The 27,663-nt window shown below is 44.0% G+C and overlaps 1 protein-coding gene across 10 annotated transcripts; it reads left to right on the top strand.

Moving 5' to 3' along the window:
• The first annotated feature begins 132 nt into the window (after window positions 1-132).
• On the top strand, window positions 133-23,032 carry LOC139388745 (NLR family CARD domain-containing protein 3-like). Of its 10 annotated transcripts, none has more exons than XR_011629323.1 (12): window positions 133-269; window positions 372-595; window positions 2,009-2,340; window positions 2,485-3,063; window positions 6,961-7,030; window positions 7,149-7,362; window positions 7,553-9,368; window positions 9,590-9,763; window positions 12,081-12,254; window positions 12,503-12,549; window positions 20,788-21,044; window positions 22,462-23,032. XR_011629323.1 is itself a non-coding variant. In XM_071135623.1 (12 exons), exons 3-12 carry the CDS (start codon window positions 2,276-2,278, stop codon window positions 19,456-19,458), a joined length of 3,753 nt encoding a protein of 1,250 aa, XP_070991724.1. In that variant the 5' UTR covers window positions 133-269; window positions 372-595; window positions 2,009-2,275; the 3' UTR covers window positions 19,459-20,322. The 10 variants fall into 10 exon arrangements, 6 of the variants coding, with proteins under 6 accessions (XP_070991724.1, XP_070991726.1, XP_070991730.1 ...); XM_071135623.1 differs by lacking the exons at window positions 20,788-21,044; window positions 22,462-23,032 and adding exons at window positions 18,800-19,374; window positions 19,420-20,322; XM_071135625.1 differs by lacking the exons at window positions 20,788-21,044; window positions 22,462-23,032 and adding exons at window positions 18,800-19,359; window positions 19,420-19,742.
• The last annotated feature ends 4,631 nt before the right edge of the window (window positions 23,033-27,663 follow it).

Here is a 27,663-nt window from a genome sequence, read left to right as displayed (position 1 = left end):
TGACAGAACATGCTAATGATTGACAGTTATTGGCTCTTACTTCATATGGTGTTATGAAGTAAGTCACTACACTACAGTCATGTGCCCCTTGACCCCCGTTACAGTCATGACGTCACATGACTGACTGTAAGTCACCACACCACTGGTTGGACTAGTTACCCGACCCTCGAGGAAGTTATGCTCTGTTCTCTTTATCATGCAAGTCAGTAGTAAACAGATTCCATCTTGTCCTTTTTTTCTCTCTAGCAATCTACCTTGTGTTCAATCAGGTAAGTTATTCAATAATAATTCAACAAATAATAATTTTTATTCTATATTTTTCAATAATAACCTGGTTATTGAAATATACGGTTGACAATGAACATTTTCAGTTTCATTTACAGCAGAACCAACATGCGCTCATCAGTCAAACATTTTCATGGATAAGGTTGACTTATGGCCTTAGAAGATCACCTGTCATGTGATGTAAGTCGTTGCCAGTCACATTCCATGAGGGTGTTTATGCTTCACGACACAGGTTCGAACGTAAAGATGTACTTACCGCTCAACTACTGGGATATCCGTTGGAACAACTGTTGGGACACTTTTACTGAAGGTAACACTTTAAAACCTCTTGAGCTAACAAAAACATGAATGGGCAGGCTAGAGGCTGTTTTTAAACCTCTCAAATAAAACACACTACAAGTCTGACTGGTTTGTTGTACATTGTACTATTGTAGTGACCAATAAACGATACCAGACCTCCGACGCATCGCGCCAATAGATAAAGACCACTTGGTGGTACTTGTAACGTGGTTCACGGCGAGGATCGTGGATATATACGGTATTACATGACGGTGTCGTAACAGTTCCTGGAAAATATGTATTGCCTCATAGAAGGTATTGTAAGGTCAACAGCTATACACGGAGTTCCGTGTGAGGTAGAGGGAAGATACCGTTTTAATCAGCTGTTCCGGGAGAATCCCAAAATATCGATTTATTTTGTAGGAATTGACATCAGCCCCCCCCCCCAAGCCAGACCTATAAAAAGGTCAAAATACAATAACATGTTTAAATGTGCGTGTGTTTGTTATATAATTATGGACACAAGTCGTACCAAACTAAGCGTCTGGGGCCGGTGAGTGTTATGACCGTGTGGACAGAGCGAGCCGACGCTACATTTTACATTTTAATTGAACAATTACTCCTAACTCCACAATACATTTGAACAGTATAAGACCAATAATCCTTAATATAAGGTCACGGAAACCCTCCGTTTGAAAGATTATTTGTAAAGGAAGGGGTAAAAGCCTTATTTATTCACAAAAGGATTGTTATGATGAATTTGAGCCCGCGCTGTGCCATTTCAGTAAACCTCACACAGATATGGACCAGTCCACTATTCTACAGCTCTCAAGCGTTCTGTCTGTATCAGTGTTTACTCGTCTATTTTTCATGGCCTCCTCTATCCTTTCTTATAGCCACTTAAATATAGGTGAATGTTAGGATGGCTGTGGACAGTTGGTACAGTACAGAGTATTTACACGCGTTAACAGTGTATCCATAGAAATCGAATTATATTTACAGGCACTGAGTTCTAATTTGATATATATATAAATATATATATTTCTTTTTAAAACTGATGTAAATTCACTTCGTGCGAATAATAATAATTCTTAAATATTGATGTTTAAATAATCGGAGGAATTTGTAACGGTTTAGGTGTTGTACCTAGCCCCCACCCCCTCCCCTACTCCAGTCACATTCCTGTTACCTTCAACTTTCTCTGATATGGTTTGAGAGATATCAAGTGATCATTTTCCTTTATGGAACTAGTTTGTTATCAGGTTGTACTCAAAAGAGAGAAGACCAGGATGTCATTTTGTGGCCAAGGTTAACGAAGTATGTACCTATGACCTTTACACTGACAACACAAAGAAAACAGCATTGCGCTGAAAGTGACGTTCAGGACTTTAAAATAGTCAAATCTTTTTGTTTTTGGAATGTTGTACTTGTACTTGTCCCAGAGTAAAACAGCACTACCTCCTAAAATGAGTCTCTCAGAGGTGAACGAGGCGGGCGCTGACCCAAACGGGCGTATCTTTGAGGACCGTGACGCTGTAAAAGAGGCCGAAAGGTGAGTGCAAAAAACAACAACGAGACAAGAGTGCGCTTGTGTACAGTTGATACTTAAAAAAAAAAAAAATGCTTTGCGATCCAACAAAATAAAAGTTTAATGTTTCTAATGCTATTCTTTAATAACTTGAGATTTCATCCATAATTATATCGTCATTAAATGAACGTCTCTCTTGTGCCTGTTGCGTCTATGGATTCAACTTACAACTTAAGAGACAAAGACAGGTAAGAGCATGAATGAGTTAATTGATCCTCCTGAGATTTTCCCACTGAACTAGTTTCTCTATCGATAGTCTAGATATTGAATCACAGACTCAGTATTCTACATCCCTGTGGGCCTGAATGTTCTGGTCTGGGTTTATCTAAAAGGCTCCATCAGAAGAGACCAGTCTCCCCTGTACTCAGCTGTCTGTCCATGAAGAGTGACCAGTCAGTGGATGCACCTGTATTTTTAGGACCGGAGAGACCAGTCTCCCCTGTACCCAGCTGTCTGTCCATGAAGAGTGACTTTTCTATGGATGTACCTGTATTTTTCGGACCGGAGAGACCAGTCTCCCCTGTACCCAGCTGTCTGTCCATGAAGAGTGACTTTTCTATGGATGTACCTGTATTTTTCGGACCGGAGAGACCAGTCTCCCCTGTACCCAGCTGTCTGTCCATGAAGAGTGACTTTTCTATGGATGTACCTGTATTTTTCGGACCGGAGAGACCAGTCTCCCCTGTACCCAGCTGTCTGTCCATGAAGAGTGACTGGTCTATGGATGTACCTGTATTTTTTGGACCGGAGAGACCAGTCTCCCCTGTACTCAGCTGTCTGTCCATGAAGAGTGACTGGTCTAAGGATGAACCTGTATTTTTCGGACCGGAGAGACCAGTCTCCCCTGTACCCAGCTGTCTGTCCATGAAGAGTGACCAGTCAGTGGATGCACCTGTAATAACAGAACCAAAGTAAGCTGTATCTGTATGTGTTTCCGGGGCAACAATGTTAGCAGGGGGTTCAGGTAACCTAGCGGTTAGAGAGGCAAGCTAGCAACTGGACGATTGTTAGTTCGAATCCCGTGTCTGACAGTAAAAATCTAGCCTAAAGTGAGCTGGAAACTGGAAGGTTGCTGGTATAAAATTGTAGATGCCACATTCCGTTGTGTCCTTGAGCATGGTACTTTCCAGAGGCGCCCAGTGTAGAAATGATTGGCTAATTTGATAAAGAGTGCATAAAATATATCAAGCAAATACTGAGCTATATTGTACACAAAAAAAACTTTGGAAAATTATATAATTTTATACTAATAAAAGTAATCTTTAAAAACAAACGAATGTAATAATATTTTTTCTCTCAAAAAGATAAGGGTCAAAATGATTAACCAACCACGGTTTTCCATACTACGGCACCCTCCCCCTTACGAGGATAATGTCCCGGAACCTTTTTCTAAAATATCATTATTTTTGAGGCTAAACCCACCCATCCAGGTGCTGTTTAGTAACCTCCACTGACCGGTTCTAATCCAGGTGCTGTTTAGTAACCTCCACTGACCGGTTCTAATCCAGGTGCTGTTTAGTAACCTCCACTGACCGGTTCTAATCCAGGTGCTGTTTAGTAACCTCCACTGACCGGTTCTAATCCAGGTGCTGTTTAGTAAACTGACCGGTTCTAATCCAGGTGCTGTTTAGTAAACTGACCGGTTCTAATCCAGGTGCTGTTTAGTAACCTCCGCTGACCGGTTCTAATCCAGTTGCTGTTTAGTAACCTCCACTGACCGGTTCTAATCCAGGTGCTGTTTAGTAAACTGACCGGTTCTAATCCAGGTGCTGTTTAGTAACCTCCGCTGACCGGTTCTAATCCAGGTGCTGTTTAGTAAACTGACCGGTTCTAATCCAGGTGCTGTTTAGTAACCTCCGCTGACCGGTTCTAATCCAGGTGCTGTTTAGTAACCTCCACTGACCGGTTCTAATCCAGGTGCTGTTTAGTAAACTGACCGGTTCTAATCCAGGTGCTGTTTAGTAACCTCCGCTGACCGGTTCTAATCCAGGTGCTGTTTAGTAACCTCCGCTGACCGGTTCTAATCCAGGTGCTGTTTAGTAAACTGACTGGTTCTAATCCAGGTGCTGTTTAGTAACCTCCGCTGACCGGTTCTAATCCAGGTGCTGTTTAGTAACCTCCGCTGACCGGTTCTAATCCAGGTGCTGTTTAGTAACCTCCGCTGACCGGTTCTAATCCAGGTGCTGTTTAGTAACCTCCACTGACCGGTTCTAATCCAGGTGCTGTTTAGTAACCTCCACTGACCGGTTCTAATCCAGGTGCTGTTTAGTAAACTGACCGGTTCTAATCCAGGTGCTGTGTAGTAAACTCCACTGACCGGTTCTAATCCAGGTGCTGTTTAGTAACCTCCGCTGACCGGTTCTAATCCAGGTGCTGTTTAGTAAACTGACCGGTTCTAATCCAGGTGCTGTGTAGTAAACTCCACTGACCGGTTCTAATCCAGGTGCTGTGTAGTAAACTCCAGGGGCCTCATTTATAACTATTGCGTAAATGTTACAACAATTCCAAAAGAATACTTACGTAAAAAAATAAATAGATATTTATAAACTTGGCGCACGTCATGTTTTTGTGTTATAAATCAGACCTGTCGTAAAACACTGCGCATGTGAATGAGCATTATATCTCCGCATAATTATTATTTTTTAACACACCTTTTATGGAGACAATAACACGCTTAATTTGCTGTAGGATTAGGATCTATTGGCCATTACACCGTGGCCGTTTCTATAAACAACAACAATCTGATCACATTTCTATAGAGCTGTGAGCAGAATGGTTTGGTGTGTTTACTTTCTCAAGCGAAACATGCATGCTGCTTATAATCTATCAATAAATCAATAAATCAATCAAACGTTATTTGTCACATGCTTGGTAAACAACAGGTGTAGACTAACAACAACAGGTGTAGACTAATAACAACAGGTGTAGACTAATAACAACAAGTGTTGACTAACAACAACAGGTGTAGACTAACAACAACAGGTGTAGACTAACAACAACAGGTGTAGACTAACAGGGAAATGCTTGGTAAACAACAGGTGTAGACTAACAGTGAAATGCTGACTTATCCGTCTCTTCCAAACAAAGAAAAATGAAAAATGAAAACACACACGATGAGGATAACGGGAGCTGTAAGAAAAGGCCTAAAGATCTTGAACTATTTAAAAAAAAACATACATTTTAAGTTTTAATTTCTATTTTATGTCTATCTTTTCAATTATATTTAAATCTTATTCTGATTGTTTCATAATGTTCGATGATATTCTGATTTAATGTCTTAAGTTTCTGTTGGAAAGGAAAAGGTTAACGAGGGGGGGGATCCAATCATGAGTTTTCTATGCCGGTCTCCGGGGAGATAAATCTAGCCATCTAGTTTAGCCATCTAGTTTAGCCATTGGAAAGGAAAAATGTGTCCTACACTATGATTTATTCCGTTAATATAAAGTGTGTTGAAAACACATTTTTATTGTAGATTTGACGTGGCAAACGAGGCAATTAAATAATTTTTAAAATTTCTACGGCATGATCTTCAAATAGATAAATCACTTTTAGTCTGCTCAAGAAGTACGTATTAAACATTACATTTTCCGCTTAACGATAGATCAGCTGGCGATTCATTCATTGGTAGATCAGCTGGCGATTCATTCATTGGTAGATCAGCTGGCGATTCATTCATTGGTAGATCAGCTGGCGATTCATTCATTGGTAGATCAGCTGGCGATTAATTCATTGGTAGATTAGCTGGCGATTAATTCATTGGTAGATTAGCTGGCGATTCATTCATTGGTAGATCAGCTGGCGATTCATTCATTGGTAGATTAGCTGGCGATTCATTCATTGGTAGATCAGCTGGCGATTCATTCATTGGTAGATCAGCTGGCGATTCATTCATTGGTAGATCAGCTGGCGATTCATTCATTGGTAGATCAGCTGGCGATTCATTCATTGGTAGATCAGCTGGCGATTCATTCATTGGTAGATCAGCTGGCGATTCATTCATTGGTAGATCAGCTGGCGATTCATTCATTGGTAGATCAGCTGGCGATTCATTCATTGGTAGATTAGCTGGCGATTCATTCATTGGTAGATTAGCTGACGATTCATTCATTGGTAGATCAGCTGGCGATTCATTCATTGGTAGATCAGCTGGCGATTCATTCATTGGTAGATCAGCTGGCGATTCATTCATTGGTAGATCAGCTGGCGATTCATTCATTGGTAGATCAGCTGGCGATTCATTCATTGGTAGATCAGCTGGCGATTCATTCATTGGTAGATCAGCTGGCGATTCATTCATTGGTAGATTAGCTGGCGATTCATTCATTGGTAGATCAGCTGGCGATTCATTCATTGGTAGATCAGCTGGCGATTCATTCATTGGTAGATCAGCTGGCGATTCATTCATTGGTAGATCAGCTGGCGATTCATTCATTGGTAGATTAGCTGGCGATTCATTCATTGGTAGATCAGCTGGCGATTCATTCATTGGTAGATCAGCTGGCGATTCATTCATTGGTAGATCAGCTGGCGATTCATTCATTGGTAGATCAGCTGGCGATTCATTCATTGGTAGATCAGCTGGCGATTCATTCATTGGTAGATCAGCTGGCGATTCATTCATTGGTAGATTAGCTGGCGATTCATTCATTGGTAGATTAGCTGGCGATTCATTCATTGGTAGATCAGCTGGCGATTCATTCATTGGTAGATCAGCTGGCGATTCATTCATTGGCCGTCAGTGGTTGGCCCATGGATGGCTCCCTATAACCAGGAAACAAGACTTGTAACCTGTCTTATTCTATCCACAGAGTCCAATGTGAGAAACTACAGGTTGAGGCTGCCCAGAATCAACGAACGGATCTGAACTCAATATTCAGGGTTTATCATACAAACATATAAAATTAACTCCACAAATAACACACCAGAGTACATTTCGTTTTTATGAACTGTTCTGGGTTTGTTTTCGTATAAATACTGTATTTGTTGTCCATTTCAGGTGCTTGAAGACCGGGTCGTTGTTTTGGTAAAACGTGAGTTGAAGAGGTTCAAGAGGATACTGAATGAAGTTCAGAGGGAGGATGAGGAAGAGGAAGTGGTAGATGGTGAAGATGAGAAGCAGGAGAGCAGTGCCAGAGATGGGGCTCTGAAGATCACACTGCACATCCTGAGGAACATGAACCAGAAGGAGCTCGCTGACACACTGGAGAACAGTAAGACCGACCATTAATGTCTACAAATGATTAACCTACCGAGAGTCCTCTACAATTTTCCTGCTATTCACAAGCAATTTACACGTCCACAGAAGAAGAAAAAAACTAGTAGAATAATTTATAATATATTCTTCATTGAAACTTTTTGACTTTGTTGTGACATGTTAACACGGGTGATCTGCATTGTCAGGTCTTCTAGGAGAACTTGTTGCATGTCAACAGAAACTCAAATGCAATCTGAAGAGGAACTTTAGGAATGTGTTTGAGGGAATAGCCAAGCAAGGAAACCCAACCCTTCTCAGTAAGATCTACACAGAGCTTTACATCACAGAGGGTGGAAGTGGAGATGTCAATCGTGAACATGAGGTGAGACAGATCGAGGTAACGTCCAAGAGACCAGCAACGCAAGAGACGCCAATCAAATGCAACGACATCTTTAAACCTGTACCTGGACAAGACAAAGAAATCAGGACTGTGTTGACAAAGGGTGTCGCTGGCATTGGAAAAACTATCTCTGTGCAGAAGTTCATTCTGGACTGGGCTGAAGGAAAAGGAAATCATGATATCCAATTGATATTTCCACTTCCTTTTCGAGATCTGAACATGATGAAGGGGAATAAATACACCTTGATGGAATTTCTTCATCACTTTTTCACGGAAACCAAAGAATCAGGAATCTCCAACTTTGACAAGTACAAGGTTCTGTTTGTTTTCGATGGTCTGGATGAGTGTCGACTTCCTCTTGAATTCAAGACCAATGAGCACTGTTGTGACGTCACAAAGTCAACGTCAGTGGACGTGCTGCTGACAAACCTCATCAAGGGCAATCTTCTTCCGTCTGCTCTCCTCTGGATAACCTCCCGACCAGCAGCAGCCAATCAGATCCCTCCTGAGTGTGTTGACCAGGTGACAGAGATACGAGGGTTCAATGACCAACAGAAGGAGGAGTACTTTAAGAAGAGATACCACGACGAGCAGAACATGGCCAACATAATCATCTCACACATAAAGACATCAAGGAGCCTCTACATCATGTGCCACATCCCAGTGTTCTGTTGGATCTCTGCCACTGTCCTAGAGACGCTGTTGGGTGACTCACAGAGCGGAGAGATGCCCAAGACTCTGACTCAAATGTACAAACACTTCCTGATCTTTACCATACTGCACAAAAAACAGAAATTTCCCAAAGGACCAGAGGAAGCTGAGTCAGATTCACAGATGAAAACAGATGAGGAGATCCTCCTGAAACTGGGAGAACTGGCTTTCAGACAGCTGGAAAAGGGGAATCTGATATTCTACGAGAAAGACCTGAGAGAGTGTGGCATTGATGTCACAGAAGCGTCCGTCTACTCAGGAGTGTGTACACAGATCTTCAGAGAGGAGAATGGGCTGTACCAGGAGAAGCTGTACTGCTTTGTTCATCTGAGCATCCAGGAGTTTCTGGGTGCTGTGTACGTGTTTGTCACATTCAACAACGACAGTTTAAATCTAATGGCAGAACCTGGAACCACCACCAGAAACCACCAGATGTCTGGTGACAACCTACAGGCAAACCTCCACAAGAGTGCAGTGGACAAGGCCTTACAGAGTGAGAACGGTCACCTGGATCTGTTCCTCCGCTTCCTTCTGGGTCTCTCGCTGGACTCCAATCAGACTTTTCTACCAGGCCTACTGACACAGACAGCAAGCAAGTCACAGACCAATGAGATAACAATCAATTACATTAAGGAGAAGATCAGGGAGAATCTCTCTCCAGAGAGGTGCATCAATCTGTTCCACTGTCTGAATGAGCTGAATGACCGTTCTCTAGTGGAGGAGATCCAAAGCTACCTGAGATCAGGAAGTCTCTCTAGTGCCAAACTGTCACCTGCACAGTGGTCAGCTCTGGTCTTTGTGTTGCTGACTTCAGAAGAGGAGCTGGATGTGTTTGACCTGAAGAAATACTCCAGATCAGAGGAAGGTCTTCTGAGGCTGATGCCAGTGGTCAAAGCCTCCAGAACAGTCCTGTAAGTGTCGATTAGATTAATAATATTCTGTTTTGAAGTAGATGAAGCTTCCATGAAGGAATTTATTTACTACAATCTAAAGTTGACAGCAATATTGGCATGGGGATGAGGTTACACCCAGAATTGATAATAACAACAAACATCCCATTATTGAACATTAATGACTCTGATTTATTCCCTTTTAAGAAGAATGATGTCTGAACTGGTTTGCCATTATCTAGGCTAAACGGATGTAACCTCACAGAGAGATGCTGTGAAGCGTTAGCCTCCGTTCTCAGTTCAAACCCCTCCCAGCTGAGAGAACTGGACCTGAGTGAAAACGACCTGCAGGATTCAGGAGTGAAGCTGCTCTCTGCTGGACTGGAGAGTCCGAACTGTAAACTGGAGACACTGAGGTTAGTATTTTCCTCTTTGTGTTTGTGATCTTGGAGTAAAAAAGGGTCTTATAATATAACAGGTAATACTTCAAAAAGGCAGGTAGTCTAGTGGTTAGAGTGGAGGGGAGGCAGGTAGCCTAGTGGTTAGAGTAGAGGGGTGGCAGGTACTCTAGTGGTTAGAGTGGAGGGGGGGCAGGTACTCTAGTGGTTAGAGTGGAGGGGAGGCAGGTACTCTAGTGGTTAGAGTGGAGGGGCGGCAGGTAGCCTAGTGGTTAGAGTGGAGGGGCGGCAGGTTGCCTAGTGGTTAGAGTGGTGGGGCGGCAGGTAGTCTAGTGGTTAGAGTGGTGGGGCGGCAGGTAGCCTAGTGGTTAGAGTGGAGGGGTGGCTCTAGTGGTTAGAGTGGGAGGGGGGCAGGTAGCTCTAGTGGTTAGAGTGGGAGGGGGAGGCAGGTAGCCTAGTGGTTAGAGTGGAGGGGCGGGGGCTAGTGGTTAGGTGGAGGGGCGGCAGGTAGCCTAGTGGTTAGAGTGGTGGGGCGGCAGGTAGCCTAGTGGTTAGAGTGGAGGGGCGGCAGGTTGCCTAGGTAGCCTAGTGGTTAGAGTGGAGGGGCAGGTAGCCTAGTGGTCTAGTGGTTAGAGTGGAGGGGGGGCAGGTAGCCTAGTGGTTAGAGTGGAGGGGCGGCCTAGTTGGTGGAGGGGCGGCAGGTAGCCTAGTGGTTGGAGGGGCGGCAGGTACTCTAGTGGTTAGAGTGGAGGGGCGGCAGGTAGCCTAGTGGTTAGAGTGGAGGGGAGGCAGGTACTCTAGTGGTTAGAGTGGAGGGGCGGCAGGTAGTCTAGTGGTTAGAGTGGAGGGGCGACAGGGGGCAGGTACTCTAGTGGTTAGAGTGGAGGGGGGGCAGGTACTCTAGTGGTTAGAGTGGAGGGGCGGCAGGTAGCCTAGTGGTTAGAGTGGAGGGGCGGCAGGTAGTCTAGTGGTTAGAGTGGAGGGGCGGCAGGTAGCCTAGTGGTTAGAGTGGAGGGGCGGCAGGTACTCTAGTGGTTAGAGTGGAGGGGCGGCAGGTAGCCTAGTGGTTAGAGTGGAGGGGAGGCAGGTACTCTAGTGGTTAGAGTGGTGGGGCGGCAGGTAGCCTAGTGGTTAGAGTGGAGGGGCGGCAGGTAGCCTAGTGGTTAGAGTGGAGGGGAGGCAGGTAGCCTAGTGGTTAGAGTGGAGGGGCGGCAGGTAGCCTAGTGGTTAGAGTGGAGGGGCGGCAGGTAGCCTAGTGGTTAGAGTGGTGGGGCGGCAGGTAGCCTAGTGGTTAGAGTGGAGGGGCGGCAGGTAGCCTAGTGGTTAGAGTGGAGGGGCGGCAGGTAGCCTAGTGGTTAGAGTGGAGGGGCGGCAGGTAGCCTAGTGGTTAGAGTGGAGGGGCGGCAGGTAGCCTAGTGGTTAGAGTGGAGGGGCGGCAGGTAGCCTAGTGGTTAGAGTGGAGGGGCGGCAGGTAGCCTAGTGGTTAGAGTGGAGGGGCGGCAGGTAGCCTAGTGGTTAGAGTGGTGGGGCGGCAGGTAGCCTAGTGGTTAGAGTGGAGGGGCGGCAGGTAGCCTAGTGGTTAGAGTGGAGGGGCGGCAGGTAGCCTAGTGGTTAGAGTGGAGGGGAGGCAGGTAGCCTAGTGGTTAGAGTGGAGGGGCGGCAGGTAGCCTAGGGCGGCAGGTAGCCTAGTGGTTAGAGTGGAGGGGCGGAAGGTAGCCTAGTGGTTAGAGTGGAGGGGTGGCAGGTACTCTAGTGGTTAGAGTGGAGGGGCGGCAGGTACTCTAGTGGTTAGAGTAGAGGGGCGGCAGGTACTCTAGTGGTTAGAGTGGAGGGGCGGCAGGTACTCTAGTGGTTAGAGTGGAGGGGCGGCAGGTACTCTTGTGGTTAGAGTGGAGGGGCGGCAGGTACTCTAGTGGTTAGAGTGGAGGGGTGGCAGGTAGCCTAGTGGTTAGAGTGGAGGGGAGGCAGGTAGCCTAGTGGTTAGAGTGGAGGGGCGGCAGGTAGCCCAGTGGTTAGAGTGTAGGGGAGGCAGGTAGCCTAGTGGTTAGAGTGTAGGGGAGGCAGGCAGCCCAGTGGTTAGAGTGTAGGGGAGGCAGGTAGCCTAGTGGTTAGAGCGTTGGACTAGTAACCGAAAGGTTGCTAGATCAAATCCCTGAGCTGACAAGCTAAAAATCTGTTGTTCTGCCCCTGAACAAGGCAGTTAACCCACTGTTCCCCGGTAGGCCGTCATTGTAAATAAGAATTTGTTCTTAACTGACTTGCCTAGTTTAAATAGTGGAGGGGAGGCAGGTAGCCTAAATCACATTTTGAGAATGAAATGAAATCCATTCTGCAGGTTGTCATTCTGTTTAGTCACAGAGGAAGGCTGTGGTTCTCTGGCTTCAGCTCTGAGGTCAAACCCCTCCCACCTAAGAGAGCTGGACCTTACCCACAATCACCCAGGAGACTCCGGAGTGAAGCTGCTCTCTGCTATCGTGGAAGATCCACAATATAAACTGGAGAAACTCAGGTAAACACTACAACTCCTCTACAACTAAATATTCAGACTTTTTTTTTTAGACATGAAAAATAGTAGGGGAAGAAAAATAAAATTGTACATAATTTATTTATTTATTTACAATACTTACAGTAGAATGTATCTTGAAAACTGTTGTTTTTGAGATAATTATTTATGCATGTGCAAATAATAATATAATCCAATATTATATCTCTTGTCTAAAACCCCTAAAATGTGTGTTTCTTCCTCTGATTTCTCAGTGTGGATCATAATTCCGAGTGTTGGTTAAAATCAGCACTTAAGAAATGTAAGTCTGGGTGTAAATTAAACACTGCTTATGACAAGACTTCATGCCTACTTCAACCTACTTCAACCTACTTCATGCCTCCTGTTCCTGTTCCTGTTCCTTTTCCTGTTTCTGTTCATGTTTCTGTTCCTGTTCCTCTTCCTGTTCCTGTTCCTCTTCCTGTTCCTCTTCCTGTTTCTGTTCCTGTTTCTGTTTCTGTTCCTCTTCCTGTTCTTGTTCCTGTTCCTGCCCATTAATGGGCCATTCTAAATGGAAACACATTTTTACATATTAGTAAAGATAAAGATTGGTTAAAATAGAATCATTTGACGAGAGAACAGTGGTTAGAGTGGAGGGGTGGCAGGGTAGTCTAGTGGTTAGAGTGGAGGGGCGGCAGGGTAGTCTAGTGGTTAGAGTGGAGGGGTGGCAGGGTAGTCTAGTGGTTAGAGTGGAGGGGTGGCAGGGTAGCCTAGTGGTTAGAGTGGAGGGGTGGCAGGGTAGTCTAGTGGTTAGAGTGGAGGGGTGGCAGGGTAGCCTAGTGGTTAGAGTGGAGGGGTGGCAGGGTAGTCTAGTGGTTAGAGTGGAGGGGTGGCAGGGTAGTCTAGTGGTTAGAGTGGAGGGGTGGCAGGGTAGTCTAGTGGTTAGAGTGGAGGGGTGGCAGGGTAGCCTAGTGGTTAGAGTGGAGGGGTGGCAGGGTAGTCTAGTGGTTAGAGTGGAGGGGTGGCAGGGTAGTCTAGTGGTTAGAGTGGAGGGGCGGCAGGGTAGCCTAGTGGTTAGAGCCTAGTGGTTAGAGTGGAGGGGTGGCAGGGTAGCCTAGTGGTTAGACTGGAGGGGTGGCAGGGTAGTCTAGTGGTTAGAGTGGAGGGGTGGCAGGGTAGCCTTGTGGTTAGAGTGGAGGGGTGGCAGGGTAGTCTAGTGGTTAGAGTGGAGGGGTGGCAGGGTAGCCTAGTGGTTAGAGTGGAGGGGTGGCAGGGTAGTCTAGTGGTTAGAGTGGAGGGGTGGCAGGGTAGTCTAGTGGTTAGAGTGGAGGGGCGGCAGGGTAGCCTAGTGGTTAGAGCCTAGTGGTTAGAGTGGAGGGGTGGCAGGGTAGCCTAGTGGTTAGACTGGAGGGGTGGCAGGGTAGTCTAGTGGTTAGAGTGGAGGGGCGGCAGGGTAGTCTAGTGGTTAGAGTGGAGGGAAGGCAGGGTAGTCTAGTGGTTAGAGTGGAGGGGTGGCAGGGTAGTCTAGTGGTTAGAGTGGAGGGGTGGCAAGGTAGTCTAGTGGTTAGAGTGGAGGGGTGGCAGGGTAGTCTAGTGGTTAGAGTGGAGGGGTGGCAGGGTAGCCTAGTGGTTAGAGTGGAGGGGTGGCAGGGTAGTCTAGTGGTTAGAGTGGAGGGGTGGCAGGGTAGCCTAGTGGTTAGAGTGGAGGGGTGGCAGGGTAGTCTAGTGGTTAGAGTGGAGGGGTGGCAGGGTAGTCTAGTGGTTAGAGTGGAGGGGTGGCAGGGTAGCCTAGTGGTTAGAGTGGAGGGGTGGCAGGGTAGTCTAGTGGTTAGAGTGGAGGGGTGGCAGGGTAGTCTAGTGGTTAGAGTGGAGGGGTGGCAGGGCAGCCTAGTGGTTCGAGTGGAGGGGCGGCAGGGTAGCCTAGTGGTTAGAGCGTTGGACTAGTAACTAGTAACCGGAAGGCTGTCGTTCTGCCCCTGAACAGGCAGTACCACTGTTCCTAGACCAGTTAACCCACTGTTCCTAGACCAGTTAACCCCACTGTTCCTAGGCCGTCATTGAAAATAAGAATTTGTTCTTAACTGACTTGTCTAGTTAAATAAAGGTCAAATAAAAAAAGACAAGGAATCAGAGAACAAGCTTGTTGTTGTTGCTACTTTTCTCAAATCATCAATAGTTTATAGTCCCGTCATGCAGCCCAAATATGTTTTGATTTCTAACACATTCTAAAGGTTGGTATCATTCACAACTAAATAAGCCAAATATTTAGTTGTGAATGATACCAAACTAGGGTTAGGAGTTAGGGGTTAGGGTTCGGGTTAGGGTTAGGGGTTAGGGTTAGGGGTTAGGGGTTAGGGTTAGGGTTAAGGGTTAGGGTTAGGGTTAGGGGTTAGGGTTAGGGGTTAGGGTTAGGGGTTAGGGGTTAGGGTTAGGGGTTAGGGTTAGGGTTAGGGTTAGGGGGCCAAATAACTCTAAATTGACGATTTATGACCTTTTCAAATGATCACTTTTACTCTTTAAAATATCTACTTCAGCACTCGCTCCGAATGGGAAAACCACCAAACAAGAGGAATATAATTAAACTTTCCATTTTATTCAGATATTATTATTATTTAGTTATCATTACTATAAAATCATATTAATTTAAAATAATAGCACCGGACTTAACATATCTTATTAGCTAAATGATCAAGTCTACAGCCTATAGCCAGATAACATACAGTATCTAGTCTGATAAATGAACAAGTCTACAGCCTATGGCCAGATAACATACAGTATCTAGTCTGATAAATGAACAAGTCTACAGCCTATGGCCAGATAACATACAGTATCTAGTCTGATAAATGAACAAGTCTACAGCCTATGGCCAGATAACATACAGTATCTAGTCTGATAAATGAACAAGTCTACAGCCTATGGCCAGATAACATACAGTATCTAGTCTGATAAATGAACAAGTCTACAGCCTATGGCATATAGCCAGATAACATACAGTATCTAGTCTGATAAATGAACAAGTCTACAGCCTATGGCATATAGCCAGATAACATAGAGTATCTAGTCTGATAAATGAACAAGTCTACAGCCTATGGCATATAGCCAGATAACATACAGTATCTAGTCTGATAAATGAACAAGTCTACAGCCTATGGCATATAGCCAGATAACATACAGTATCTAGTCTGATAAATGAACAAGTCTACAGCCTATGGCATATAGCCAGATAACATACAGTATCTAGTCTGATAAATGAACAAGTCTACAGCCTATGGCATATAGCCAGATAACATACAGTATCTAGTCTGATAAATGAACAAGTCTACAGCCTATGGCATATAGCCAGATAACATACAGTATCTAGTCTGATAAATGAACAAGTCTACAGCCTATGGCATATAGCCAGATAACATACAGTATCTAGTCTGATAAATGAACAAGTCTACAGCCTATGGCATATAGCCAGATAACATACAGTATCTAGTCTGATAAATGAACAAGTCTACAGCCTATGGCATATAGCCAGATAACATACAGTATCTAGTCTGATAAATGAACAAGTCTACAGCCAGATAACATACAGTATCTAGTCTGATAAATGAACAAGTCTACAGCCTATGGCATATAGCCAGATAACATACAGTATCTAGTCTGATAAATGAACAAGTCTACAGCCTATGGCATATAGCCAGATAACATACAGTATCTAGTCTGATAAATGAACAAGTCTACAGCCTATGGCATATAGCCAGATAACATACAGTATCTAGTCTGATAAATGAACAAGTCTACAGCCTATGGCCAGATAACATACAGTATCTAGTCTGATAAATGAACAAGTCTACAGCCTATGGCATGGCATATAGCCAGATAACATACAGTATCTAGTCTGATAAATGAACAAGTCTACAGCCTATGGCCAGATATCATACAGTATCTAGTCTGATAAATGAACAAGTCTACAGCCTATGGCCAGATAACATACAGTATCTAGTCTGATAAATGAACAAGTCTACAGCCTATGGCATATAGCCAGATAACATACAGTATCTAGTCTGATAAATGAACAAGTCTACAGCCTATGGCATGGCATATGGCCAGATAACATAGAGTATCTAGTCTGATAAATGAACAAGTCTACAGCCTATGGCATATGGCCAGATAACATAGAGTATCTAGTCTGATAAATGAACAAGTCTACAGCCTATGGCCAGATAACATACAGTATCTAGTCTGATAAATGAACAAGTCTACAGCCTATGGCCAGATAACATACAGTATCTAGTCTGATAAATGAACAAGTCTACAGCCTATGGCATATAGCCAGATAACATACAGTATCTAGTCTGATAAATGAACAAGTCTACAGCCTATGGCCAGATAACATACAGTATCTAGTCTGATAAATGAACAAGTCTACAGCCTATGGCCAGATAACATACAGTATCTAGTCTGATAAATGAACAAGTCTACAGCCTATGGCATATAGCCAGATAACATACAGTATCTAGTCTGATAAATGAACAAGTCTACAGCCTATGGCATATAGCCAGATAACATACAGTATCTAGTCTGATAAATGAACAAGTCTACAGCCTATGGCCAGATAACATACAGTATCTAGTCTGATAAATGAACAAGTCTACAGCCTATGGCATATAGCCAGATAACATACAGTATCTAGTCTGATAAATGAACAAGTCTACAGCCTATGGCATATAGCCAGATAACATACAGTATCTAGTCTGATAAATGAACAAGCCTATGGCCAGATAACATACAGTATCTAGTCTGATAAATGAACAAGTCTACAGCCTATGGCCAGATAACATACAGGATCTGTCTGATAAATGAACAAGTCTACAGCCTATGGCATATAGCCAGATAACATACAGTATCTAGTCTGATAAATGAACAAGCCTATAGCCAGATAACATACAGTATCTAGTCTGATAAATGAACAAGTCTACAGCCTATAGCCAGATAACATACAGTATCTAGTCTGATAAATGAACAAGTCTACAGCCTATGGCCAGATAACATAGAGTATCTAGTCTGATAAATGAACAAGTATACAGCCTATAGCCAGATAACATACAGTATCTAGTCTGATAAATGAACAAGTCTACAGCCTATGGCCAGATAACATACAGTATCTAGTCTGATAAATGAACAAGTCTACAGCCTATGGCCAGATAACATACAGTATCTAGTCTGATAAATGAACAAGTCTACAGCCTATGGCCAGATAACATACAGTAGACCAAGTCATATTCTGTTCTTCTGAAATACCTTTTCTTCCTGTCGTAATGTCTCTTTAGACCTGAATAAAATTAAATAATGATTTAGCTTGGAGGCCTGGAGATACTAAATGTGTTTATGTTAATTAACGGGCAATTAACGTGAGACTGGCAGTGACAATAACCGTCTGACAAAATGTCTTAGCGCCACACAAACAGCCATATAAAATATATAAAAAAATAAATATGTTATCCCCAATTTCATGGCTGTAACTCCCGTACGGACTCGGGAGAGGCATGCGTCCTCTGAAACACAACTGCTTCTTGACACAATGCACATCCAACCCGGAAGCCAGCCGCACCAATGTGTCGGAGGAAACACCTAGCGACCTGGTGAGTGCACCCTGCACCCTACACGCCACAGGAGTCGCGAGTGCGCAATGAGACAAGGATATCCCTGCTGGCCAAACTCTCCCTGACCCGGACGACGCTGGGCCAATCGTGCATCGCCCCATGGACCTCCCGGTCGCGACCGGCTGTGATAGAGCCTGGGTTCGAACCCAGAGTCTCTGGTGTCACAGCTAGCGCTGCGATGCAGACCACTGCGCCACCCGCCATATAAAATATAACTATTATTAGCTTGAACAACAATGACTAGCTAACTACGGATTCTGATTTTTCAGAGTACTCGGCCCACCCCTAGTAACCAGAACTCATCCTGTAAAGTCTTGTTTTGAGTTGCTTTGTATATCCGAACATTTGCTTGAGATAATCTGACTGCAACACTGCTCACTGAGTCCATGTTGCTTGACATGGGTCGTTTTCAAAGAACCGCCAGTCCATGTTGCTTGACATGGGTCGTTTTCAAAGAACCGCCAGTCCATGTTGCTTGACATGGGTCGTTTTCAAAGAACCACCAGTCCATGTTGCTTGACATGGGTCGTTTTCAAATAACCGCCAGTCCATGTTGCTTGACATGGGTCGTTTTCAAAGAACCGCCAGTCCATGTTGCTTGACATGGGTCGTTTTCAAAGAACCGCCAGTCCATGTTGCTTGACTTGGGTCGTTTTCAAAGAACCACCAGTCCATGTTGCTTGACATGGGTCGTTTTCAAAGAACCGCCAGTCAAGGTGACCTTCCTGCCCACTCAGTATGTCTTTCCAGACTTCCTAGTAGTTTGACATGAGAAGAAAAAAGTACTTCTTCAATATTATGGGTGATGTTTTAGTCATTCAAAAGTCTGGGATTCAGAAATACTTTTTTGTTGTTGTGACTTTTAACTCTCACAGATTTTGAGGTGAAATTGAATTGATGATTTTATTGTCTTTCTGTCAGATGCCTGTCAATTGACACTGGATCCAAACACAGCATTCAAAAACCTCTCTCTGTCTGAGGAGAACAGAAAGGTGACACGGGTGGAAGAGGAGCAGACGTATCCTGACCACACAGAGAGATTTGAGAACTGGGATCAGGTGCTGTGTAGAGAGGGTCTGACTGGACGCTGTTACTGGGAGGTGGAGTGGATGGGGCACGAGGTCCATATTGGTGTAACATACAGTGGAATAGGAAGGGAAGGAAGGGGTCATGACTGTGGGCTTGGATACAATAACAAGTCCTGGACTCTTAGTTGTAATAATGATATTTACACTGCCAGGTACAATAAGAAGCCCACAACCGTACCTGACCACGCCTTCCGCTCCCACAGAATAGGAGTGTATCTGGACTGGCCGGCCGGCACTCTGTCCTTCTACAGCGTTTCCTCTGACACAATGACCCACCTGCACACATTCCACTCCACATTCACTGAGCCCCTCTATCCAGCATTTCGGATCTGGTACTGTGGCGCCTCTCTGTCCCTGTGCCAGGTACTGCTGAGCCAGGTACCGCTGAGCCAGGTACCGCTGAGCCAGGTACCGCTGAGCCAGGTACTGCTGAGCCAGGTACCGCTGAGCCAGGTATCGCTGTGCCCCAGTGAATACAAAGAAAGTATTTAAATGACAAATTAACTGTAGCTTTGACAACCAGAAGCGAATCTTGTGGGAAGCTCTGGCCTCAGGCCAGCGACATGTTTTCATCTGTCACAAGGGGAACTGTAGAGCACTTTAAAGCTTAGATGTAGTTTGCATATATCCATTGTGCACTTATCAGGAGTTGACTGTATTTTGTGTTCGAGTTATTAAAGTATCGAACTATCAGTATTCTGAGTTCAGTTATATGCTAGATTTGGAGAATGTAAAATGTGACATTTTCAGTTCTAGATCTGGGATATTACTAGTTAAAATATTACTAGTTAAAAAAGCCTTTGTTTTGTAGATCAAACTTTGATGCGACAACAAATTTTTTAGTGTGTAAAGATTCTGACGTTTAACCTGAGTTTTATTCTTGGATCGCTGATTCACTCGTTCATGCCTGCCTTCACAGCAAAGGGAATGAGTTCATTCATGCCTGCCTTCACAGCAAAGGGAATGAGTTCATTCATGCCTGCCTGCACAGCAAAGGGAATGAGTTCATTTAACTGTGGATTTAAAATACAGTGAATATTATGTGTTGTCTCAATGTAAAACTACACCAAAAAGGAAGATTCCTTAAAAAACAACACACCATCAGGGAGAAAGACAGTGGCAGGTGGGGGCGTGGAGTAATGTAGTGATGTTTTTCCATAGAATATGTACATTTAAATATCAAATCTATTTTTATTTTTATATGCCAAAGAAAATGAAAGCGGTTCTTTGTTTGTTTTTTTATCTTTTCAATAAATAAAAATGAAACAAGTCATTTTCTGGTTCCTTGTTTATTCTTTTTACTCAGAAAAGTAACTGTCAGAATGTACTCAGACCCCACAGGGTTTAGGAACGACCACGTTTCGATCCACTACGGACTATGCTTGATGGTGTGCTGCCATCAGTCATCTGAAAAGTGAAACATCACATTATCTGAAGAAGTAGCTGACACACACATTAGATCGGAACTAACACGGAACCCAAACCGGGTGCGCACGTGCGCCATCGTGCATACATGTATTTTGTCCCCCCACACGCGATCACGACACGCAGGTTAAAATATCAAAAACAAACTCTGAACCAATTACATTCATTTGGGGACAGGTCGAAAAGCATTAAACATTTATGGCAATTTAGCTAGTTAGCTTGCACTTGCTAGCTAATTTGTCCTATTTATTTAGCTTGCTGTTGCTAGCTAATTTGTCCTGGGATATAAACATAGAGTTGTTATTTTACCTGAAATGCACAAGGTCCTCTACTCTGACAATTAATCCACACATAAAACGGTCAACCGAAATCGTTTGTCATCTCTCCTCCTTCCAGGTATTTTCATCTTTGAACTTATATGGAGATTGGCATCTAAACTTTCATAGTATTACCATGATGACCGGCAAAACAGTTCATCTTTCAATCACCCACGTGGGTATAACCAATGAGGAGATGGCACGTGGGTACCTGCTTCTATAAACCAATGAGGAGATGGGAAAGGCAGGACTTGCAGCGCGATCTGGGTCAGAAATAGAAATTACTTCTATTTTAGCCCTTGGGAACGCAGACGCTCGTTGGCGTGCACGAGCAGTGTTAGTGTAATAATTGAATAACATAGATTTCTAAATTCATTTTGCAACGCTTGCGAACAGTGTGGTCAGCCTATTAGGTAGGGTTTAAAACCACTTTTAATGTTAAAACCATCAATGTTTGTTACTGCATAACTGTGCACTATAGGGGTGTATCCTATATAGACTCTAGGGGTGTGTCCTATATGGATTCTAGGGGTTTATACTACTGTAAACTATAGGCCTTATGAAGGGTTTATACTACTGTAAACTATAGGCCTTATGAAGGGTTTATACTGCTGTAAACTATAGGCCTTACGAAGGGTTTATACTACTGTAAACTATAGACCTTACGAAGGGTTTATACTACTGTAAACTATAGGACTTATGAATGGTTCATACTACTGTAAACTATAGGCCTTACGAAGGGTTTATACTACTGTAAACTATAGACCTTACGAAGGGTTTATACTACTGTAAATTATAGGCCTTATGAATGGTTCATACTACTGTAAACTATAGGCCTTATGAAGGGTTTATACTACTGTAAACTATAGGCCTTACGAAGGGTTTATACTACTGTAAACTATAGGCCTTACAAAGGGTTTATACTACTGTAAACTATAGGCCTTACAAAGGGTTTATACTACTGTAAACTATAGGCCTTACGAAGGGTTTATACTACTGTAAACTATAGGCCTTATGAAGGGTTTATACTACTGTAAACTATAGGCCTTACGAAGGGTTTATACGACTGTAAACTATAGGCCTTACGAAGGGTTTATACTACTGTAAACTATAGGCCTTACGAAGGGTTTATACTACTGTAAACTATAGGCCTTACGAAGGGTTTATACTACTGTAAACTATAGGCCTTATGAAGGGTTTATACTACTGTAAACTACAGGCCTTATGAAGGGTTTATACTACTGTAAACTATAGGCCTTATGAAGGGTTTATACTACTGTAAACTACAGGCCTTATGAAGGGTTTATACTACTGTAAACTATAGGCCTTACGAAGGGTTTATACTACTGTAAACTATAGGCCTTATGAAGGGTTTATACTACTGTAAACTATAGGCCTTATGAAGGGTTTATACTACTGTAAACTACAGGCCTTATGAAGGGTTTATACTACTGTAAACTACAGGCCTTATGAAGGGTTTATACTACTGTAAACTATAGGCCTTATGAAGGGTTTATACTACTGTAAACTACAGGCCTTATGAAGGGTTTATACTACTGTAAACTATAGGCCTTACAAAGGGTTTATACTACTGTAAACTATAGGCCTTATGAAGGGTTTATACTACTGTAAACTATAGGCCTTATGAAGGGTTTATACTACTGTAAACTACAGACCTTATGAAGGGTTCATTAACCAGCGGATGGTGAAGACAGTCCAATAAATCACTGGGCCTGTGTTCCCACCTATCCAGGTCATCTACTTTAAGCTGTGCCCGAGGAAGGCCCGCAGCATCATCAAGGACCCCACGCACCAGCCACCAGCTGGTCACGACCTTACTGTCAAGGCAGTCGATATCGGAGAATGAGGTCACATACCGCACGCACACACACATACACCACAGCTGTTGCTACCAGACTCTTACTATTGTTGGAATCGGCTAAACTTTGAACATTGAGATAGTTAATGAATGATAGGAAATGAAAGAGACTGGGTGTTATGTTAGAAGTTTATGGTTCTCAGAAGAAATACAGAATGCTTTGGAATGAGTTTGATGGAGGAGAGCGATGGGTTGATACAGGGGAGACAGATGGACAACTGTGCATTAGATGGAGGGGTTGAGATCAGGAGGAGAGGAGAGCGATGTGTTGATACTGGGGAGACAGATGGACATCTGGGTATTAGATGAAAGAGGGGTTGAAGTCAAGAGTTGAGGACAGATTCTCTTGAGAGTAATAAATGTTTGGAATCCTGTTACCCTCTATTGGCTTCCTGTGGAGCCATAAAATGTAAAGATTGGAGAGAAAGGGGAGTGTCTTAAGTAGGATGTACAGTGCCTTGCGAAAGTATTCGGCCCCCTTGAACTTTGCGACCTTTTGCCACATTTCAGGCTTCAAACATAAAGATATGAAACTGTATTTTTTTGTGAAGAATCAACAACAAGTGGGACACAATCATGAAGTGGAACGACATTTATTGGATATTTCAAACTTTTTTAACAAATCAAAAACTGAAAAATTGGGCGTGCAAAATTATTCAGCCCCTTTACTTTCAGTGCAGCAAACTCTCTCCAGAAGTTCAGTGAGGATCTCTGAATGATCCAATGTTGACCTAAATGACTAATGATGATAAATACAATCCACCTGTGTGTAATCAAGTCTCCGTATAAATGCACCTGCACTGTGATAGTCTCAGAGGTCCGTTAAAAGCGCAGAGAGCATCATGAAGAACAAGGAACACACCAGGCAGGTCCGAGATACTGTTGTGAAGAAGTTTAAAGCCGGATTTGGATACAAAAAGATTTCCCAAGCTTTAAACATCCCAAGGAGCACTGTGCAAGCGATAATATTGAAATGGAAGGAGTATCAGACCACTGCAAATCTACCAAGACCTGGCCGTCCCTCTAAACTTTCAGCTCATACAAGGAGAAGACTGATCAGAAATGCAGCCAAGAGGCCCATGATCACTCTGGATGAACTGCAGAGATCTACAGCTGAGGTGGGAGACTCTGTCCATAGGACAACAATCAGTCGTATATTGCACAAATCTGGCCTTTATGGAAGAGTGGCAAGAAGAAAGCCATTTCTTAAAGATATCCATAAAAAGTGTCGTTTAAAGTTTGCCACAAGCCACCTGGGAGACACACCAAACATGTGGAAGAAGGTGCTCTGGTCAGATGAAACCAAAATTGAACTTTTTGGCAACAATGCAAAACGTTATGTTTCGCGTAAAAGCAACACAGCTCATCCCAACTGTCAAACATGGTGGTGGCAGCATCATGGTTTGGGCCTGCTTTTCTTCAGCAGGGACAGGGAAGATGGTTAAAATTGATGGGAAGATGGATGGAGCCAAATACAGGACCATTCTGGAAGAAAACCTGATGGAGTCTGCAAAAGACCTGAGACTGGGACGGAGATTTGTCTTCCAACAAGACAATGATCCAAAACATAAAGCAAAATCTACAATGGAATGGTTCAAAAATAAACATATCCAGGTGTTAGAATGGCCAAGTCAAAGTCCAGACCTGAATCCAATCGAGAATCTGTGGAAAGAACTGAAAACTGCTGTTCACAAATGCTCTCCATCCAACCTCACTGAGCTCGAGCTGTTTTGCAAGGAGGAATGGGAAAAAAATTCAGTCTCTCGATGTGCAAAACTGATAGAGACATACCCCAAGCGACTTACAGCTGTAATCGCAGCAAAAGGTGGCGCTACAAAGTGTTAACTTAAGGGGGCTGAATAATTTTGCACGCCCAATTTTTCAGTTTTTGATTTGTTAAAAAAGTTTGAAATATCCAATAAATGTCGTTCCACTTAATGATTGTGTCCCACTTGTTGTTGATTCTTCACAAAAAAAATACAGTTTTATATCTTTATGTTTGAAGCCTGAAATGTGGCAAAAGGTCGCAGAGTTCAAGGGGGCCGAATACTTTCGCAAGGCACTGTATATAAACTGTAAAGTCTGAAATCTTTAGCTATCTGTTTTCAGCTGTACAGAACCTTTGGGATGAATAAACTTGGTTAAAGCTTCTCTAGTGTCCGTGGGTTATTTACTCTGAAAAATAAGAACCTAACATTATAATAGCTAATACTGCACAATTTAAAACACTTGCTCCCCCCAATCCCTCTTCCTCAAAACCTGTAAATATTGGGCTTGTTGAAGACGACAACGTCATCCCCAGTGACGTCATCCCCAGTACATACAGTGACTTCGGAAAGTATTCAGACCCCTTGAATTTTTCCACATTTTGTTACATTACAGCCTTATCCTAAAATTGATGAAATAGTTTCCCCCCCTCATTAATCTACACACAATACCCCATAATGACAAAGCAAAAACAGGTTTTTATACATTTTTGCTAATTTCTAATTCAGACCCTTTACTCAGTACTTTGTTGAAGCACCTTTGGCAGTGATAACAGCATGGGGTCTTCTTGGGTATGATGCTACATGCTCGGCACACCTGTATTTGGGGAGTTTCTCCCATTCTTCTCTGCAGATCCTCTCAAGCTCTGTCAGGTTGGATGGGGAGCGTCGCAGCACGGCTATTTTCAGGTCTCTCCAGAGATGTTAGATTGGGTTCAAGTCCGGCCTCTGGCGGGGCCACTCAAGGACATTCAGAGACTTGTCCCGAAGCCACTCCTGCATTGTCTTGGCTGTGTGCTTAGAGTCGTTATCCTGTTTGAAGGTGAACCTTCACCCCAGTCCGAGGTCCTGAGCGCTCTGGAGCAGGTTTTCATCAAGGATTTCTCTGTACTTTGCTAAACCCTAATTCATATTTGCCTCGTTCTTGACTAGCCTCCCAGTCCCTGGAAAACATCTCACAGCATGATGCAGCAAATGCTTCAGTCTGGTTTTAGACCCCATCATAGCACTGAGACGGCACTTGTGAAGGTGGTAAATTACATTTTAATGGCATCGGACCGAGGCTCTGCATCTGTCCTCGTGCTCCTAGACCTTAGTGCTGCTTTTGATACCATCGATCACCACATTCTTTTGGAGAGATTGGAAACCCAAATTGGTCTACACGGACAAGTTCTGGCCTGGTTTAGATCTTATCTGTCGGAAAGATATCAGTTTGTCTCTGTGAATGGTTTGTCCTCTGACAAATCAACTGTAAATTTCGGTGTTCCTCAAGGTTATTCAAAAACATAATGTTAACTTTCACTGCTATGCGGATGACACACAGCTGTACATTTCAATGAAACATGGTGAAGCCCCAAAATTGCCCTCACTGGAAGCATGTGTTTCAGACATAAGGAAGTGGATGGCTGCAAACGTTCTACTTTTAAACTCGGACAAAACAGAGATGCTTGTTCTAGGTCCCAAGAAACAAAGAGATCTTCTGTTGAATCTGACAATTAATCTTAATGGTTGTACAGTCGTCTCAAATAAAACTCAAATAAAACTGTGAAGGACCTCGACGTTACTCTAGACCCTGATCTCGGTCTGCCTACCCATGTCAGAGACGCCAACTCGGTCTCAATCTTTAAGTCTCTACTGAAGACTCATCTCTTCAGTGGGTCATATGATTGAGTTTAGTCTGGCCCAGGAGTGGGAGGGTGAACGGAAAGGCTCTGGAGCAACGAACCGCCCTTGCTGTCTCTGCCTGGGCGGTTCCCCTCTTTCCACTGGGATTCTCTGCCTCTAACCCTATTACAGGGGCTGAGTCACTGGCTTACTGGGGCTCTCTCATGCCGTCCCTGGAGGGGGTGCGTCACCTGAGTGGGTGGATTCACTGATGTGGTCATCCTGTCTGAGCAACAGCTGGGCTCTCTCATGCCGTCCCTGGAGGGGGTGCGTCACCTGAGTGGGTTGATTCACTGATGTGGTCATCCTGTCTGGGTTGGCGCCCCCCCCCGTGGCGGAGGTCTTTGTGGGCTATACTCAGCCTTGTCTCAGGATGGTAAGTTGGTGGTTGAAGATATCCCTCTAGTGGTGTGGGGGCTGTGCTTTGGCAAAGTGGGTGGGGTTATATCCTTCCTGTTTGGCCCTTTCCAGGGGTGTCCTCGTATGGGGCCACAGTGTCTCCTGACCCCTCCTGTCTCAGCCTCCAGTATTTATGCTGCAGTAGTTTATGTGTCGGGGGGCTAGGGTCAGTTTGTTAAATCTGGAGTACTTCTCCTGTCCTATTCGGTGTCCTGTGTGAATCTAAGTGTGCGTTCTCTAATTCTCTCCTTCTCTCTTTCTCTCTCTCGGAGGACCTGAGCCCTAGGACCATGCCCCAGGAATACCTGACATGATGACTCCTTGCTGTCCCCAGTCCACCTGACTGTGCTGCTGCTCCAGTTTCAACTGTTCTGCCTTATTATTATTTGACCATGCTGGTCATTTATGAACATTTGAACATCTTGACCATGTTCTGTTATAATCTCCACCCGGCACAGCCAGAAGAGGACTGGCCACCCCACATAGCCTGGTTCCTCTCTAGGTTTCTTCCTAGGTTTTGGCCTTTCTAGGGAGTTTTTCCTAGCCACCGTGCTTCTACACCTGCATTGCTTGCTGTTTGGGGTTTTAGGCTGGGTTTCTGTACAGCACTTTGAGATATCAGCTGATGTACGAAGGGCTATATAAATAAATTTGATTTGATTTGATTTGAATGTGAGTTATGCCTTTAAACAGGTTAACATTCACAAGACCATGGGCCAGACGGATTACCAGGACATGTACTCAGAGCATGCTCTGACCAGCTGGCAAGAGTCTTCACTCACTGACAGTTTAAACCTCTCCCTGTCCCAGTCTCTGTTGCTATATATGACAAAACTGAAATGCTGAATTGTTTCAATGAGCACTTTGTATCATCTGGTAGGCTGTTTGATTCAGTGTCCTCTGTCTCTGTACAACCCTGTGTGGATGAACCAGTGTCCTCTGTCTCTGTACAACCCTGTGTGGATGAACCAGTGAGAGCTGGTCAAACCTTTAGCTTTTTGCCTTAGATCAGAGAAAGCCTGCAGGT

The sequence above is a fragment of the Oncorhynchus clarkii genome, chromosome 29 (genome assembly GCF_045791955.1).
Source record: "Oncorhynchus clarkii lewisi isolate Uvic-CL-2024 chromosome 29, UVic_Ocla_1.0, whole genome shotgun sequence".
Lineage (NCBI taxonomy): Eukaryota > Metazoa > Chordata > Actinopteri > Salmoniformes > Salmonidae > Oncorhynchus > Oncorhynchus clarkii.
This window is presented reverse-complemented; position numbering and strand designations above follow the sequence as displayed.